The following is a 19,523-nucleotide window of genomic DNA, read 5'->3' as shown; positions in this document are numbered from 1 at the left end:
ATGGAACATCATTTTAGCCCAGGATGCCAAAAAGAAAAGAAGTTGTCCTTACCTTCTGCAGAGACAGGATCTGTCCATATTATAACATATATGCTGGGAATCCTGTGTTCTTCTGCCACTATTAAATGACCTCTCAGTAGCTTAATTGGTGCATGATTAGTCAGCAGAGTGTTTCTTGGCAATGTTCCACATACATATGTATTTTTGTAAGAGACAGATGCATTTCTTTTGTTCTTTCATTTTTAGTTACATGGGAATTGGGCTTTCGGCACAGGGTGTGAACATGAACAGACTACCAGGTATGTTTCAGTTACTTACATTGGTTTTTAAAATATGCTTCAGCTTTGGTAAGCAATAGAGTGTAGCATGACACCTCTGTTTTGTATCTATTACTGGAGTTATGTAACACTTGCAGCTGAAAAGTTTAACTTTCATTGTACATTTACTCCTGTACTATTTCTGTCAGCTCTTACTGTTATTTTTAACATTATGAAGATATTTTTTAGCAAACAAATATAGTATAAAATTTTCATCACGTGTCCTGATAAAAAATGAAGCTATAGATTTCCATGCTCTGTATGCTGGATTTCTAGCAATAAAAATGATCTACTATGATAAAATCTCTCTCTGTCAAACATGGAGAGAACTCTCCTTTTGTCACTTGCTGTACCTTTACCTTTCCAGCCTTCATAGTAAGAGTGTGTAGCCTAGTTTTAAGTTTTGACTGTTCCATTGACCTGCATGATCAGGGACACTGTCTAGTTAACAATTGTCTCTAGTATCTCTGAATTTGTATGTGTATATATAAAAAACTGCATTTTTAACAGATTTTAAATGTGTAAAAAAATATCCACTCAAAACCAACTGACTTGAAATTACCAAAATATAAAACGATGTTGAATTGACCTTCGAGTATCTGCATTTCATTACTTTTGAGTTTTAACTTTCTTACCAAATGCTCTGATAGAGATCCATATGATAACTGCAAGTCCCCATTACACTGCGAGCCCACCTAAGGCTCATGAATTATTAGTGGGCGGCATTAGGTTTGATTTAGGATGCTATAATTATCAAAGATACTACTAATCAATGTAACTGCAATAATTTGGGGTTGTCTTTAATTTACTGAGAGATGCTTAATATGGTACCAGCTGAAGCTACTGATGATAAAGATTAAGGGTCTAAATGTGTAAAATACTTCCAAATTAACCTGCTAGGCAGCAGCTTGACAGAAGAGTATTGACTCACAGAGAGTGTAGATAGGTATTTATAAAAGAGCACAGACCAAGATTGCTTGTTGTGAATTTCATTGAGTAGTGTAACAGTATGAAGCTTCTTAAAGATTCTACAGCTTCTTCACCTGCAAAATCAGCACCATATTTGCATGCATAATGATTAGCTCTTGGCTGTGATTTTCACCTGTATTGCTAATTTTTTTCCTTTTATTTAAAATTTATTTTTATTTTCAGGGGCAGCATAGCTAGTTACACTTTAGTCTGGAGATTCTGTTATTATGCAGAGGCTGCTTGCTGCTGAATAGTCATTGAGAATAATCAGGACTAGAAATATGTTTCCCCAGAGATGCCTGTTTGGTTTGTAGCCAGGAAGAATCTGATTATGACATATGGTAGCAATAGTTTTGCAAAATGAAAGGGAGAACAGGAGAATCTTCACTGCTTTACTGGGACATGTCAGATCTGTATATAGCTTTTTGAATTTCAGCATTGTAGCTGATTATATTTTTGGGGTTGGTAATACTGTATGTTGGAGTAAAGAGAAAAATGTGTTATCTGAATTTGCATTACCTGTTATATACTACAAATGCAAATTCAAATATTACTTATTCAGCCATTTTGATAAAAGAAGTTGTCATTTTAAAGATTACACAATGGCTTTCCTAGATAAGAAATATTAGAAAGCAGAAAGCTGAGCATTGTAATTAATTGTGTTAACCTGGCTAGAATATACCAACTTAGCACAGTCTTCAATTTATTTAATAATGAAGAAAATGAATAAATTGCAAGTGCTTTTGTTCTCTAGGTTGGGATAAACATTCATATGGTTACCATGGAGACGATGGCCATTCATTCTGTTCCTCTGGAACGGGACAACCTTACGGCCCAACGTTTACTACGGGCGATGTCATTGGTTGTTGTGTCAACCTTATCAACAACACCTGCTTCTACACCAAGAATGGACACAGCCTGGGTAAGCAGAAATGCTGCCTTTTGTGACAGCACTGTGTCTTTAAGTCTGTTTTGAATAGGAAGCCCTCTTCACATCAGGAGCAAAGGGTTTGAATAGTTCTTTTGATAGTTTGATAGTCTATGAAGTAATTTAAGAACTGGGAAAAATAATTTCTTCTGCGCTATTAGCACTAACATTCCTTGTGAATTTGGGAGAATTGGTCTTACAGCATCTCATTCCACAGGATTTGCATTAATGAACTCTATTACTCAATCCACAAATAGTGCTTGATGGTCATAAAGTAATAGATAATAAGAGAACTGAAGATAAGGAAAATAGATATAGCTAAAATTCCCCCTTGCTGCTCTAGGGGGAACACCCAGCCTTCACTAAAACCTTACATTGGATGCATGTTATTTTGAGCATATGTTGGAGAACAGTGTATTTTGGATTCCCAGTCTGGAGTCATTCATAGTTGGGCTAAAGCCATAAATTATAAAAGTTGAGCTAAAATTAAGTCCATTAAACTCATACAGTAAATTGTAGTATTAGGCAACACTGCAAGATAATTTTTGAATTTGAAGATGTCAGGAGTGGGTGGAGTTAAAAATTTTTATGGAATATCTATTTCAGTTACTTAATGCAATTTGCAATGAGCCAAGATACAGAGTGTAAGGAAAGAAGAAAAAAAATACTTCTTGCATTAAGAAAGGAGTGGGGGCTTGGGAAGAGATCTTGGAATTGTGCTGAGGGGAGCAGGAGCTTTGAAGGGATAAACCTCAAAGAATAAGGTTTCTGTGATGGGTAGAAATGCGATAAGGAGAGGGTAGCATGAAATGAAGTAAGAGATTATTGAGATAGAACAGCAACTTCAAGACCACCTATTTTCTTATATTGGCAAACACAATGTAGGTTTGGAAAAAGGGGGAAGGATGTGGTTTAAATTCTTTTCTAGCCTCCCTGAATGAGACTGACAGTTTGTCTGCTCAGGCTTTGAGCAAACACATCTGACTTGGGAGTTTTCCTGCTTCTACTCCTAAGCAGGGCTTAGGAGTCTCCTCCTGAGGTCAGTTCCTTGTAATCAATTCTGTGATTGTATTCTTTCATGATTTAATGTTCCTTCTAAATTGAATGAGTCTATATACCTTGAGACCTAAGGCAGTGGGACACTTGAAGCATGCACTGTGTAGTTGTTTCTTTTGGCATCCTATTGCAGGATAGGTCCAAGTGGAAGATAAGGGGATTGTGTTTGCCCTAATCTTTAACTGGGTTAAAGCTGAGAAAAGCAGTCTTACCTTTTTCCCTTTTTGAAACATTGACAATGTGCCTGCAGAGAAGTTGGATCATGTGATCAATTAAAGAGACACTACTGTTCTCACTACCCTTATGGTCACCTGAAGGTGTGAGTGAGCTAGGAAGGCAAGAGCAGAACCCTCCTTTTCAGTGGAAAACGTAAAGCAGACTGGATTAGGCCAACTGTGAAACAACAGTGCAAAAGATTAAAATCCATTTTTAGAGGAGACCAGAACGGCATAGGTGAGGGGAGGCTAATAAAATGTCATCTGTCAGAGACTGAGTCTGACAAACACTTCATGGATTTCACAAGGAAACCTGACAGTTGCTCTGCTGTCATGGACTTTGCTAGCTTTAGCTTCTGACATGAGAAAATCGATTCTGTGTTGAGTGGAAAAAGAAATCAGAAATTTTGTCTGTCTCACTGAGGTATTGCAGTTGCTAGTTGTCCAGAATTCCTGTACACTCATGACTTGGAGGACATTTATGTTTCTTCTCTGGGCCCACATATTTGGCCTAGAACATAGGAAGTCTCTGGCTCAGCCTGGGATTTGATGCTGCAGAAAGGGCAAAGCTGTTCTCATGCAGGTGTGAAATCCTGGGTTGAAAAGAAGCCCCAGCCAACCCCCACCCCACCCCCAAGACCCCAGCTCCTACATATCACTTAGTCATAATTTATTTGTTGTGCCTACAGCCTCCATTTTGGAAAAGAGCAAGCTGGATGTCAAAATTACCAAATAGAAAAAATGGTATCGCTTAGAAAAAGATAAAGTAAGAGCAGGGAATAAATAAAATGATAGCTTTGAGATATGATGGGAGAAAACAAAAGAAACAGATTCACTCAGTATGCCATCCTTCTGTCTCAAAAGATTTGTGTAAGGAATCCAGATGCTTTTGAGGTTTGAAATCCTGGTGAAGAGTAGAGATTGAAAACAGGGATGGAATTTAGGACAAAAGGTTAAAAGCTTTTTTTTCATCTTAAATTTGAAAAGGTGGTGATACAGAATAAATTGAAGTTTGAAGGGATAAGTGGATTTGAATAATTCAGCATTAAAAAAATACTTGCAACAATAAAGGAAATTCTGAAATACTGTTATTATTTGGCTGTCAGAAGGAGATTACTGATGTGTTTTTTTTTAACTGAAAGCTTCCCACCCCCTGAAATTGCCTGAAGTTCCTGAAGTGTTCAGAGGTCATATTTTTCTCTAATCCTGAGATAGCAAAATCACTCCCTTGGTTTTAAGGGTAGATGGATGTTTATAATTATGTAAGAAGATATTAAGCTGTTCTGTTTGAAAACCAAAGCATGAGGGCATGGATTAGAGTGAAACACTCGCAGGCTGGTTTGGAGTATTATAGATATGTGCTGCTTGTGTAAAGATTGTGAGTATGAAGAAAAGTAATAGCAAACAAGAAAGGACACCATTAAATCTTGATGTTGCAGCGTCATGACATACAAGTGAAAAAGTATTTTCAGATATCCTTACCTTTCTTGTCTAAGTTTAGTATGTAGCTAGAACTTTCAGACTTTCTAATCTGCCTATCTGTATGATTTGCTAAGTCTTACGATCTATTTTGAAAAAATTAAGGGCAATTTAAGTATTTTTGATGATTACTTTTTGCCAAATACTGCCATTTATTATTTAAAAACCATGAATTGTGCATAAGCATCATGGATGTCACCATACTTTGCTTATTTCTGAGATGGTTTGAGTGAGATTTCTGAACAGATAATGATACTTTAAGAAAATGAGGCTTGAATCCAGACACATGGAAATTAATCTTAATTTTATCTTTATTACAGGCATCGCTTTCACAGATTTACCGGTAAGATAAGTGCATTTTCAAACAGTTTTCCTTTGTGTCTCTAAACAGATGTTTCAGATCAGACTAGCATTTACCCTGTGCTTGTTGGAATCACAATGATAATCTTTGTAGCCAGTTTAATATTAGATAGTTCTCATCATGATTTCAGTGGTGATTTTTTAATTGAAGGGGAAGGTGTTTTGGTTTTACACTGATCCTTACAAGAGATTTTTCCTTTTCAGGTTTTTTTAAACAGAATAATAATACATGAAAATAATTATTACATGCTTTGGCATATTCAAGGCTTACATACAGAACCAGAGCTGTATTAAACACCAACATGGTGGATGGCTACTTGAGATATTGTCACTGTAACTCATTCTGGATGCTTGATTTTCACAAGTTTTGCTTCATAGAATCAAATGTATCAATTTTTTTTAAAGCTGCACATATCTGAAGTCTTGTAACCTTTGCGTCAATTAAATTGTGCTTTCCTTAAAAGTGGCATCTGTTCCCTATCATACTGATACAGGCATGATACTGCAATTACTTTGGTTTTCTTCTCATCCCCTTCATTTCTGATTTAATCTGTTTAAGGTGCAGTGTGTGATGCACGTCCACCTGGCCAGCTACTCCCTTTGTGTGGCCTTAAGAGGCAAGGACAGATATTAAGGAAAAATGAAGTCAGTAACCCAAGGAGCCTCTTAGTCCTACCACAGGGTTGAGTGTTTTGTGTAGGAAACCACTGCCACTGTTCTGGATCTTCAGGTTGCTAGCACATGGTGCCAGCTCAGGAAAACTGACACTATAATCTGAAGTATGAAGCTGAACCCCTTTTTAGAATCAATGGTTTCCATCTCATTCAAAGATTTGAGGCTTGTGGTTTGTTAATTATTTTAGACTAGGTAATAGTATGAGCATGTTTATTTAAAAAAGCAAATGGTGTATTTGTGAAAATAGAGGCAAGATTGGCTTGGGTGTGGCTTGAGAAACCAGAGTATTTTTCATTTCACTGGCTTCTCTGGGCTCCAGAGTTTCTACTGACCTGTGTGTTGATAACTTCTTACTGATAGCTTTAATTTATTTAGCATAATAGTTCTGTGGATCAACATCCTATTATACCATACCACCATTGTCTGCAGTGTAATTATGATGTAGGTATATTTATTACATAAACTTCAAAAAAAATTTAAACTACCTCCCACACACACACACACACACACAAAAGACCCCAGTAACAAAACCCCATTCACAGTGAACAATTGATTGCCTTGCCATTGCTGAGATGCTCATTATATTTAAGAAATGTACATTTATCCCAAGGCAGATTTTACCTTTCTCATATTTGGCATATTTTAAATTTGCATGGTAACCTAATTTCTAAGCGGAAAATAAAACTGAGACAACAATAAATGCTGTTCAAGTGTTTTCCTAGATAAAAGTCCAGGAATTCACGAAATCGTCAGTGCATTGTTACAGTTTTTGTTGGGCACTACAGTTGGACTTTGAGGCTATTGAGTTTTCTATCCTGTCAGTTCTTACCACTGAAATTCAGTGATGTTTTAAGTATTTCATCCTAAAAGGAAAATGGCCCACTTTGTAAGTTTAATTTCTGTTCTCTTTTTAAAGGAAAAAGACTGGTCTTTAAAATAATCAAAAATTGTTACGTAATATTTTGTGAAATTTAACCCAAAAGTTGTAACATGTAGCACAGTTTAAAAAGTGTATTTTCTGGCTAGAATGTCAGTAAGATTTTCTTCTTCCAAACACAAAGAAATTATGAGCACTGGGAATAAAATTAGTCAGTCGTTGTATTGCTGTATTGGCAGAAGCTGATTTTACTGCTGGAGTACCCTACTAGAAGCAGTGAGGTTATTACTAGAGGTGAAAAAAAAACCAAAACAAACCCACAACAGTGGGGATTTTAGGGCAAGTGTCAAAAACTAACTAAAATATTTCTTGCAGCCAAACTTGTACCCTACAGTAGGGCTTCAAACACCAGGAGAGGTTGTGGATGCTAATTTTGGACAACACCCATTTGTATTTGATATTGAAGACTATATGCGAGAGTGGAGAACCAAAATTCAGGCACAGATTGACAGATTTCCAATAGGAGATCGGGAAGGAGAGTGGCAAACAATGATTCAGAAGTAAGACTTGTAATATTATTAGTTTTTTTAAAAGTCATTAGTTGCATTATTTCAGAGATCTTTAAAATGTTTTATCTGTTGTCTTGTGGAAAAAGTGATAGATGCTATTGAAAAATAGTACAAGGAAGTTTCTTACCAGGTTTGATAACAATGTAAAAAGGAGTGTGAACAGATTTTGTGGCAGAGTTGTCTGTGTCATTAATAATTTGGACTTTATAATGATGAGTTTAAGACTTGTGTTCTAATTTGTCTGATCTAATACGGACTGGGGAGTTTCTAGGAAAGTTGTTGTGGTTGTAATGGGCAGTTTTAATACTCTGGGCTCTGGAAATTTCCCTTTGCATTCTCAGCCTTCAGCATGCCAGGTTAAGTTGTGTCTCATTAGTATTTCTTGGAAAAATGGTGGTTCTGACTTTGCATTTTTTATTTTTTCAGTGAAAACAAAAACTTAATGTGCAGCAATTTCACTTCAGTGGGAGTAATGAGAAAAAAAAACAAAACAGCTTAATTAGCAGTTAATATTTGAACTGACCCTGCCTTTGGGTCATAAATAATTGTTACTAAAATTCATCATAATAAAGTTATGCTTTAATTATTTTTAAAAATTATTTTTCTGTACAGTGTTTTGAAGAATATACTGACTCTTAATTGAATTACTTTTGTCTGACTTGTACAGAAGTCTTTGCATTTCAAACTGAATTTTTCAATTCAGCTTATATTATCAAAGAGTTTTTACATTCAGGAGTTCTTGGTTTCTTACCTGTGTTTAATGAGTACTTCTGAGTTTTGTTTTTGTTTATTTTTAGAATGGTATCATCTTACTTAGTTCACCATGGATACTGTGCAACAGCAGAGGCATTCGCCAGATCCACAGACCAGACTGTGCTAGAAGAATTAGCTTCCATTAAGAACAGACAAAGTAAGGCTGGAAAGCACGTTGCATCCCTTTTTTCCTCTCTTAAACAGATACTACATAAAGCTTTTTCTTAAGCAGCATTGTAAAATTTGCTTGCAGCACTGCTCCATAGCACAGTTCTTTGCTGTCATCTAATGTTACACATGTATGAGCAGCTGGGTATGAAAAATCTGCACAGTAATACTTTGTAACTTGTTTGATGTAGCAGAATGTTGTAAATTCTGTTGTCTTTTCTCTTGAATAGAAAGTTGTGATATGTCTGAAACAATTGTGTGTAATGTCTCTGAGTGTTTGTGAGAGCTAATGGTTTAGTCACAAACAGCAACGTAAAACTTAGTCATGACAAACATTTATATTTTTATCTGAATGTGAAAAGGGATTGAGTTTAGAGAATGTTTTATAAGTTAAATGAAACTTGAGCTTTCCTGCTTACAGCTGTGAGGGGAAGAGGACAAGGACAACTAACAGCAGTTCAGTTCTAACTTGCCATGCCAGTGCTGTTTGCAGCCTGATGGAACAGTGCCTTCCCTTTCTATTTAAATCCCTGCTCTATGACCATTAGCATTTGTGTTACTATGTGACATACCACATGGGGAAACTGCTTTGGTTGTAAAACAACACATTTGTTGGGGTTTTTTGGGGTTTTTTCATTTGGATCAGTTTCTCTGTTGGTGAAGAGAGCTGGGAGGCTGTTTGCAGCTTGATCCAAGTTATAGCCACAGAAGCATCAACTAAAGCAGGGACCTTTGTGAAAGATTTTGCTCAACTGTAGTTTGATTAGAAGTATGTGTTGTAGGTGAAAGAGAGTGAATTTTTGTTTTTCTTAGTCAAAATTGAACCTGTAGGAGTGTGATGCAATTTGGATGTTCTTGAGTGACAGTAATTTGAAATGTGCTTATTTATAAAGTTGTGAAAATGAGAACTAAATCACAGAAGAGTGTCTGCAGTCTTATTCTAACTCTAAATGCATAGTCTGACTACAAAGCAGTTGGATGCTGGCAATAAATAAAAATACTGAGTTCTCATTTAGATACATGTAGGTGGAGTGAAGTTCTTAAATTTTCCTGTTGAACATTTTAAGCAAACATGATCTTTCTTTACACTATTTTTTTCTAAAAGGAAAAAAAAAATCTTGTTGATTGATGGTTGCAGTGTCTTTTAATCATTTATGTACATGTATTAATCCATAAGCTGTCCATTTAACTGATGTTGGTTTTGCTGAACAGAAGTTCAGAAATTGGTTTTGGCAGGATGAATGGAGAACCCATTGAAACAACATAACAGCTGTATCCAAGTTTACTAGAAAAAAATCCTAATCTCTTATTTGTTTTTTGGTGAACAGGAATTCAGAAATTGGTTTTAGCAGGAAGAATGGGAGAAGCCATTGAAACAACACAACAGTTGTATCCAAGTTTACTAGAAAGAAATCCTAATCTCTTATTTGCATTAAAGTGAGTCTTCAAATTATACAGATGTGTGTTTATAGATGGCACAGTACCTTCTGAGACAAGACAGTTACTCATTTAAAGCTTTCACAGAAATTTATACAAAGTTAAGCAGCGCTTTTTAGAAAATGTGTGTATTTCACTTTTTTATGCTCTTCTTATTTGCTACATGTTTAACTAGGTTTTGTCATCGAGGTCCTGGTTTGCAGCATAATTCACATCTCCCTGTAGACTTTTCTCTAGAACTAAGTTCTGTAGTTCTTTTTAATGAATTTAATCCCATTTGGGTGTTAAGTAAAACTTAAAATGGAAACTGATATAGTAGTACGTCCAAGAAGGTTAAGAATCCTGATGGCATAAGTTAGTCTGTTCCTCCAAAGGGGTGACTGACTTTAAAGACCAGTTTAAATGAGCTGTTTCATTCCATGCCACTTTACTAGAAAACTCTGGCTAAAACTGTGGAATTCCGTAATCCCAAAGAGTTCTCTTGGCTTCCCAGGTACACAATAGTCACCTTCATTCTGGCATTTTTACTTGCCAGCTGCGCTGTTCTCCAGAATTTTGTATCACATTGCAGTGTTTGAATGTGGAAAAAATGCGTTATCTCCTCTAAGAACAAAGCACTTTAATTTTATGTTCAGTTAAATAACTGGGAATGTGTTTGAAGTCTGTCATGCTCAAGTGCTGAACAGAATTCACGTGATAGTAATCCAGACTTATCACAGAATTCACAAAATGTGAACATTTTGATGAAAGACTTCACTCAATAGCATCAATTTTATGTTATCTTTTTCTCAGTCTGTCTAAATTTTGCCTGTTCTATTGAGGCTACTGAAGCCTTAAGCATAAAGCAGGAGTTTTGAGCTTCCTTAAAGTCTGTAGTAAAACCTCCTTATCTAAAATGAAATTGACAAAGAGCAACAGCCTCTAAAGGGAAGGTTTGTATGTGAGTTTGCTTTTCAAACTGTTTTCTAGAGCAGGTGTTTAATGTTAGGTGTTACCCTTTAATGCTTAATGTTCCAGACAGTCAAACTCTGTTCTCATTTACTTTGAGAGAAATGACAGACATGACAACATAATGACCTATCATTCTCAAGAAATAACCTTGCCCCTGCCAATAAAGGAAAACAGTTAGACCAAGAAAATATAGTTTAAATCTCTAGACTTTGAGGACTTAGTGACAAAGGCTGTCCTCCAAGGATAATATTCCTGTTCAGCTCCCTCACAAATTTGTAATTGTGTATTTTTGGTGGAATGCTCCAGAGCTTATTGATGATTGGGTTACTGACATTCAGCATTTTGTTGAGTCAGACTTGTTCTATATTTAACACTAAAATGAAATCATTGCTATCGTTGGTAATTTGAAATGTGTAAATGGTTTTATTAGCTTAACTTTTTGCCTTTTGTTTAGGGTGCGTCAGTTCATAGAGATGGTGAATGGTACAGACAGTGAAGTGTGGTGTTTGGGAGGCCACAGTCCAAAATCTCAAGACAGTTACCCTGTTAGCCCACGGTCATTCAGTAGTCCTAGCATGAGTCCCAGCCATGGAATGAACATTCACAATTTGGCAACAGGCAAAGGGAGCAGCACACACTTCACTGGTAAGTTGGTGTGGAGAATACACCACACAGATTTGGATGTACCATGCCACATAGAATTTATTTTTTTTTAACTTAAGATTTTATGCTGAATGCTGTGTGTAACAGTAAAATGTTAGTGATTAAAATATAGGATTTCCAGTCACTGGGAAAAATGAAAGTTTCATCACCTAATTTTTGCATGTGCTTTTGGGTTTACTTCTTGCAAAGTAGGTTGCCACCAATTTCTAAGAAGTGCTTCCCTCTGGGAAGTGGAAGGTTCTGACATATATTTCTCTCGTGTTTTTGATGATAATTTATAGCTTGGGCAAGATGGTTTAAATCCAGTAAGTGGTATATATGATCCATTTCCTGTGGTGTTGATGGAGAAGTCAGAATAGCTGTGGTTGAGCAGGAAACACCAGAAACTGGGTGGTAGGGTTGAGTAAAAGACATGCTGCTGGCAGCCACATTTCAGTCTGCACAGTTGAAACATTTCTTAGAGCATTTAAGTAGTGGGAAATCTTCAGTGGGAGGCCACTAATGTTCAGAGCTGTCCCAAGCTTATGGGGAGATCCCCATGCCTTCCAAAGCACCCCTGCTGAATGGAAGCAGAGCATGTTAAAATGATACCTGAACATGGCATCCTTGAAGACTAAGACTCTTAAGGTAGCAGAGACCATCAGCTTTCACTTATGTTTAATTTCCAAGTCCAAACTGGAGCTGATTTGGGGCACTTTTTTTTTTTTCCTCTCTGGGGTGTCAGTGAAGAACCACTCAGATTTTCTGGTTGTTCTTTAGGTGGTTATTGGGATGTAGTGTAGAAAGTACCTCTAATTTTTGTAATTTAGAAAATCGAGGCAGGTTGATGAATATATTACTAGAATTGATGTTTGGGATTTTGTAAATGGCAGCAGCTGCTTTCTTTATAATGAGCCCTTCCTGTGACCTGTTTCTATTTTAGAACATACTTGGGAGCTCTTGGTTTGCTGGAACTGGCAATTACATGTTTGCTTCAAATGGTAGTTTTCCTGTTATATTTTAGAAGGGTCAGAAGAGATTTTAGCTAGGCATCATAATTTCACAGCATGGTGTAATTTTTTTAGCAAAGCACAATATTAACAATTAAAATAATTACACGGTGAAGGAGGTTGTATGTAAGTTTAGCAACATGCCGAGTATTCAGCACTGAATTCTACTGCACATTTATCAAAAAAATTATGTGATCAGGAATTAATAATGTTTGCTTCCATTCATAATGATTACAGTGGCCTAGAAAAGATTTTCTAAAAATCTTGTACATTAGTGCAGTTTTTTGTTTTACCAGTATATTAGTACAACTGGGAAAGCCTTCTTGTGTCTGTGTTCATACTTGTTAAATAATGCTTAACTTCTGCACTCTTAAGAAGCCTTAAGGGTTCAAATACCTGAAACATGGAGGTGAAGTACTTGAGTTTGTGTGGCAAATTTAGCATACGTGTTCCTGGTCAGTAAATGCTACACTTACTTCTTTTTTTTCTACAAACTTATCTGTAAGTACCACTTTATGACTACAACTGTTAAAATTTCCTTGCAGGGTTTGAAAGTAGTTGCAGTAATGGAGTAATATCAAATAAAGTGCATCAGTCTTACTGTCACAGTAAACACACGACCACCAGCTTGAATGTACCAGAGCTCAACAACATAAATGTATCCAGATCACAGCAGGTTAACAGCTATTCCAGGTAAGTAAACTTTAGATGCTTCTAAATCACTTTAAGGCTTCTGTTCTCCATGTGTTTGCATGGCAGGGAAGAGTTTTCAGTGGGTTTTGATGTGATGTTTTTTTTCCTCCCTAAGGACAGTTGAAACAAAGTGTAAGAAGCCAACAGCTTGTGGTAACTGGTTGATTTGACAGTTCAAGCTCAATAGACCTTTTTCTCCTGTTGGGGTAAAGAAATGAAGTGGACAAAAATAAATTACCTTGCTTATAGCTATGGTCAGTTTTGAAGTTCCATAGTGAAGGTTAATTAGCTCTTTGGCACATTTAAAAATTCAATTTAATTGAAGCCACTGACACTGATTTAAGTGTGTTGCACACAGGTAGTGAAAAGTTTTCCAGATACTCTCCATTTGTGGCAGTATCTGGAAAGTAAACACCGTTGAGATTCAAATAAAGTGTGGATTCCCTTTCCCTGTATATTCCAGGATTGTTTGCCTCCTCCAGTCACTGTCACGAGTGCAAAGGCATTCAGTTCAGAGAGTGAAAATAAATCTCTTAACCAGGGTTAATAGGGTTCTTCATAACCAGTATGGTTAAGCTCTGGGTTGCATAGATGCAGCAGAACCCAATTTGATGTGAAATGCAACAGCACTCAACTTCTTTGTGCCAAATGGATTCCCAAAACTACCACACAGGATGTGATGATGTGGTGGTGATGACCAAAGGTATTTTAGTTGAATAGTGATAATTGGGGTAAAAAAGTAAGAGGAACAATTTACTTTTTAACTTTCCACAATTTCTGTTTGCATCAGCAGTTGCCTCTGCCAAAACGTCTGGCAGTGTCCAGGCAACTTGGAGATTTTTCAGGGAGGAAGACAGTTCCTTGGCTGTGTTCTTGCCCAGTCAGAGAGGCCTTTTGGTTTCCTTCCTCAAAGGAAGCTGAGTATCTTTGGTTGCTTAGAAGCAAGATATTAAACTTCCAAATTGAATCTATTTGGTCTTGACAGAGGTTTTAGGTTGCTGTTCTCCATGATGGAATAGAACAGGCCAGGATGCAACTGTCAGCAAAGCTCAGTCCCCAAAGCCACGCTGGCATTTTCTAAAAGCACTTCTGTGAGCAGAGGGTTGTGAGGAGCTGAATGCTCTGCATTTGCCACTGAGTGTCTCTTCAGTGTTCTGCTTTACTCAGCATTTGCTTTGGGGTTTTCTTTTTTTGTTTTCCCTCTGTCGTTCCACAGAGTAAATAAGAGGAGAAGGCATTTTTTCAAAATAATTAGTTATCTAAATATGGTATTTTCTAAGTAGGATGTATATTGACTTAACTATATTTTTTATGTATAAATGCTAACTATATTGAAAAGTGGGAGTAGTATATTTTCTATATATTTTCACTATATATATTATATATATTTTTCAAATATATTTTCAATGCATTTTCTTCAACTCTGTATATAAATTATATAAACAAGGTAAGAACTTTTTGGTCTATATTTAGAAAGTGTTATATTCCTTAGTCCTGAATAATGGGGGACATGTTTAAATTTTCAGCATCTGAAAAGAGTATTTTACTGAAAACTATTGTTAAAGCAACCTTGAAACTTTCCATGGTTCTCTGGTATCATCAGTTGCTGTCAAAGAAACTGTGGTCTAACAGCAGCTTTTCAGTAGCTAAGATGAGGAAGTAGTGTGATGAAGTTGTAAAGATAACCTAAGTACTTAAATATGAGTAAAACTTGTATTTACTACTCTCTTTTCAGCAATGATGTAGACATGGAAACAGATCACTACTCCAATGGGGTTGCTGAGACTTCATCCAATGGCTTCCTAAATGGTAGTTCTAAACATGATCACGAAATGGAAGAATGTGACACAGAAATGGGTCTGCAGTGATATTTCTTACATTTTTATTAAGTAATGGCAACAAGGTTATGTTTTTACTTGCAATGCTTCCCAACTTGAAAATTAGGGTTACTAGCTCAAATCTTTAATTTTTGATTGTTTTGCTATTATTAGATGTATATTTTAAAACCACTGATTTAGGTGGTCCAATATCAGTGTGAGAACAGGGGAAATGGGTAACTCATGGCTACTGAAATTAGCATTAATTTTTAAGGAAGTACCTCTGAGAAGAAACACCCAGTTGTGTAGCACCCTCTGTTTGAGTTGGGAAATTGCTTCTCCCTCTTCCCATTCATGGTTCTTTTGGCATCTTTGTGCTCCAGAGTAAGCACAGATATTCTAAATCTTTTATATTGAAATGCGAAGCACTAATATTTAATGCTCAAGAGTTTTATTAGGGAAATGTAAAAATGAAACATTAACTTTTTTCCCATGTTTTCCACCAAAAAAATACCAATCTATATAGTTATAAGGTAAAAATTAACTTTGTTTTACTTAATTTGCTTTATACTGTCATGCCTATTGATGTTGGTGACAAATGAGTATTTAAATTCCCTATGCTTGCCCTTTGTACAGCTGCAGAATTGGTACTCAAACAATTGATTTAAGCAGATGTCAGTTAATGTGTAGTTTAAATGAAATGTGCAACTGGAGACCTTCAGAATGCAGCAGCGCGTGCAGAGCACTGTGAGCGCTTCCCAGCTCTGGGGCTGCTGCTGCTGATCCTGCAGCTTTGCTGGGAAATGCAGTGGGACAGCAAATGTCATTCTCCTACAGCCCTGCAAGGAGGAATGCAAGTTGCCAGACCATTTTCCCTGCATTATGCTCTGAAGCTGGATTCTAACAAGACCTTATTTCTGTGACAGAAAACCCAAAACAGGTCCTCGCTCTCTTGCAGCTTTTTCTGCAGAGACTTGCTGTGACAGACATGCAGCAGCTGCACAGGGCAGGGAGTTGTGCTTTTTGTGTCTCCTGCCTTTGGAAAGTCATGTCTTAAATGAGGCTGAACTAGGGACAAACACCACTACTCGAAGATTTGTGGGTGCTTCACCTACACTGTTTACCCCCCAACCCTGCCCCCAGGTTGAGTCTGGTGGATTTTCACTTTTTGAAATATTTATATGTTCTCCTTAGTGCTGTGTATTGAAAGTTAAGTAGGCAGGTATCTTCCAGAGGTGATACACTTACATCTAAGGGAAAAAAAAAAGTAGCCAGTTAAAAATCCTCTTTTGAAAGAGTAGTCAAAAATATGTCACTAAATAGCAGTGTTAAAGTCAGAAAGAAGAATGGATTTGTAACTGAAGAGTCTATCAAAATGCTCATTTTAAAACTTGATTCCATTGATGAAAAAAAGACAAGGAATGGACAAATGCCTTTTTTTTAATGCAGTGCTTTAGGTGTAAATTTTTAAAAAGCAGATTTTTCAAAGAAGCCAAGTGTTAGTTTACTATTCGTAAGCTGCATCTTTTAAAATCACTACTATTGGGAGTATTGTATGAAACAGTAAACAAATCAGTTGTAGTGTCCTGCTTGATTACAAAAGAAGCCTGAAATAGCCAAATGATTTAAGATAATGTGTTCTGCAAGGAGTATGAACAGAAATGATTGTCTTGTAGCAGAGTCCATCATGGCTATTGAGGAAGTTTGGCATTTTTTTACACTCTAGTAGTTCCCAGTTTGGTGTATCTTCAGAAATGCAATGCCAAAGAATTAAAGAAGTTAGAACTGTGGGACTTTCATTGTTGTTTTTAAACTCCCTTAAAATTTTAGGGTAAAATCTGGTTTGTCTTCTAGTTAGTTTAAAATTACCCCTTGCAGATAACAGCACATGCTGTGACAGCCTTTTTGCCATTAGTGAATCAGATCTCTTAAATGTTCCTAAGGAGCAGTTCCCCAGTGTGTGGTACAGGAGCACGTGGGGCCAGGGTCTGAGGCTGACCTGCTCTCTCTGGGCAGGCAGCTGTGTTTGGGTGAAATCAGTCTGTAGATCCATAGGTTGTTACCCTCAGCCCTGCCAGTGGTGATGATGACGGTATTGTTTCTTTAGAAGTAGATTCAAGTCAATTAAGACGCCAGCTCTGTGGTGGCAGCCAAGCAGCCATTGAAAGGATGATCCATTTTGGAAGAGAATTGCAAGCAATGAGCGAGCAGCTAAGAAGAGAATGTGGCAAAAACACAGTGAATAAGAAAATGCTCAAGGTATGTTTAATCTTCTTGTAAAGGTGCATAACTGTGTGCCCAGCAGGAACTTCCCACAGCATGTTGTGCTGGAATACTGTTCTGCCTTAAATTCTGCCATTTTTCACATGTCTCAGAGCAGATGTTCTGGTCAGCTGTAGTGTAGCACTGTCTTCTTTTTTGTCTGTGCAACACATGCTCAGGGAAGATAATTTTGTGCTGTTACACAGTTAAACACAGAAATTGATTTAGTGCTTTCCTTTCTCTCATTTGTGACCATGTAACTTGCCCTTGAGAATCGAAGTTCTGGTTTTGTCTTTTTGATCTTTTGTCAATGATAAATGAACCGCAGGGGGATTGGTAGAGATGCCCAAAATCTGCATGTTAATTAGTTTGCCTTGATTTGAGACTGCTCTGGAAAAGAATTCCCCTGCCAAAGACTGCATGCAGTTTTCAGTCTGTTTTATCTTAGCCCATCAGTTAGTAAAATAATGCTACCTTTTGCCTTGCTCTTGGGAAAAAACCCTAAATGGAGCAAGTCCTGTCACAATTTCTTTTTATCTTTTTGTATTGATGGATACTGACAGTCACCTTTGTGATTCTGAATCAAAACAGTTGAACAAAATATCCCTTCTTTTCACTAGTAGCTTGTAGCTGTAGATGTAATTGAGTCATCTTCCCACAGGATGCATTCAGTTTGCTTGCATATTCTGATCCCTGGAGCAGCCCTGTTGGAAATCAGCTTGACCCCATACAAAGAGAACCCGTGTGCTCTGTGCTCAATAGTGCAATACTAGGTAAGTGTGGTCTGCTGGCTGCCCAGGGCACTCAGGGTGCCTCCCCCGTGTCCCACACAGGTGGCCCTGCTGCTCCACCGTAAGCATAGCAGTGTTGGGTACACTCTTCTGGGAAGAGAGGGATCGTTTTGGAGGGTATGTAAAATAACAGGTACTTGCCTGCTGTTGTAGTTCAGAGCAAAAATGGCCTGTTCAGTAATGGTGCTGTGCAAGGTCACGTTGTTGCTCCTACTTTGTGGCTTGCTCTAAGAGTAAACTTGCAGATGAATGATTTAAGTAGTTTAGATGTCAAGTTTTCAGTGTATAATTATGAATTATTCGGGTATTTTAACTGCACTGTGATTCTTTTTCAGAGACTCACAATCTGCCAAAGCAACCCCCACTTGCCCTGGCCATGGGACAGGCGTCACAGTGTCTAGGATTGATGGCCCGGTCAGGAATTGGATCCTGCGCCTTTGCCACAGTGGAAGACTACCTACACTAGCTATGCATTTTGAAGGTCTGAAAGGCGTTGTGGCATATTCAACATGGAAAGTAGACCAGCTCTGCTGACTGGAATTTGGAATTTTAATTATGTACTAAGGACAAGTCTGTCGCTTTATGTTGCTTCCTAGTTTACAGCATGATGCAAATGATTTCTAACTTAGTGTTAGGAGATTTCCATCTTTAAACCTCTTAGACAACTAAGAGTTGAAAATATCACTGGTAACGTCAGACATCCGAATTGACAAGTACCAATCCTTTGAACGATTGTCCAAAACAAACCAAAAATCCTGCTACCTTGTGGTGGGACGGAAGAATAGAAAACATGGATGTATTAGCATGTGGGTGATGTAAACGTCAAGCAGGATGACTTGCCAACCTCCACCCCCATTGTTACATAGTTCAATCAGTGTAATTTGCAAAATGCAAATGGTTTGGATATATAGTGTTGATGGGAAGAAATGATATTTTTTAATGTGTACTGTAAAACTTGAATTACTCAGGAGCTGAGTGAATATGTTTGTTGCTACTTACAATCCCAACCTGTTGATCTTAGTAGTTTTTTGTTTTAACATGGTCTTTTCAACTTCGTTTCCTTGTTTAACTACAGACAGCTTCTGTTGTGTAGGCTCACCAGTTTAACTGTTGTATTATAACAGTATTACATGTCAACACAGTGTGGTTATGACCTATTTATATAAAAACCAAATATTTAGTCAATTTACAGTCTTAATTTAATCTTTGTACACCTTGCATTTTTAAAAGTGCTTAAATAGTACTATATTGCAATAAAATGTAGTGATATCATAATTAACCAGCCATTAAAAACTTACGTCTACATCCACGGTAGCATGGACGTGTATGCTACATTGTCTTGTTCTAGAGCTCCATCCTAGAACAGCAGTTCTTGTGGAGACCTCTGAGGGGAGCTGCCACCTCCCCGTGGAAGCTGGGCTGGTCCAGGTGACAGGTTTTGCCATGTTCTTGCCACACAGTGAGTCTAGCTAAGAGTGCAGGAAGCTTACTCAGGCCTCCCTGCAGATGGGGAAAATCCCTTACTGCTGGAAAGTAATCATGAGGCTGGGAGAG

General features: G+C 37.3%; 1 protein-coding gene across 4 annotated transcripts in view; it reads left to right on the top strand.

Annotated features, from left to right (window-relative positions):
* Positions 1–19,283, top strand: part of RANBP9 (RAN binding protein 9) — a 39,009-nt gene extending 19,726 nt beyond the window's left edge. The window contains exons 3-14 of one of the 4 annotated variants that reach the window (XM_071451287.1): positions 247–299; positions 2,041–2,208; positions 5,285–5,307; positions 7,252–7,436; positions 8,243–8,355; positions 9,695–9,803; positions 11,209–11,399; positions 12,952–13,099; positions 14,835–14,908; positions 17,027–17,175; positions 17,840–17,951; positions 18,305–19,283. In XM_071451287.1, coding sequence (XP_071307388.1) covers positions 247–299; positions 2,041–2,208; positions 5,285–5,307; positions 7,252–7,436; positions 8,243–8,355; positions 9,695–9,803; positions 11,209–11,399; positions 12,952–13,099; positions 14,835–14,908; positions 17,027–17,175; positions 17,840–17,951; positions 18,305–18,435 — 1,456 coding nt within the window. In that variant the 3' untranslated portion in view covers positions 18,436–19,283. Of the gene's footprint in view, positions 1–246; positions 300–2,040; positions 2,209–5,284; positions 5,308–7,251; positions 7,437–8,242; positions 8,356–9,694; positions 9,804–11,208; positions 11,400–12,951; positions 13,100–14,834; positions 14,957–17,023; positions 17,176–17,839; positions 17,952–18,304 lie in introns of all 4 variants that reach the window. The other 3 variants (XM_071451272.1, XM_071451282.1, XM_071451263.1) reach the window with 3 other exon arrangements.
* The last annotated feature ends 240 nt before the right edge of the window (positions 19,284–19,523 follow it).

This window comes from Agelaius tricolor, unplaced genomic scaffold (genome assembly GCF_023055355.1).
Source record: "Agelaius tricolor isolate 1412-34295 unplaced genomic scaffold, bAgeTri1.0.p SCAF_2, whole genome shotgun sequence".
NCBI classification, from domain to species: Eukaryota; Metazoa; Chordata; class Aves; order Passeriformes; family Icteridae; genus Agelaius; species Agelaius tricolor.
Note: the sequence above shows the minus strand (reverse complement) of the source record. Positions and strands in the feature narration are given on the sequence as shown.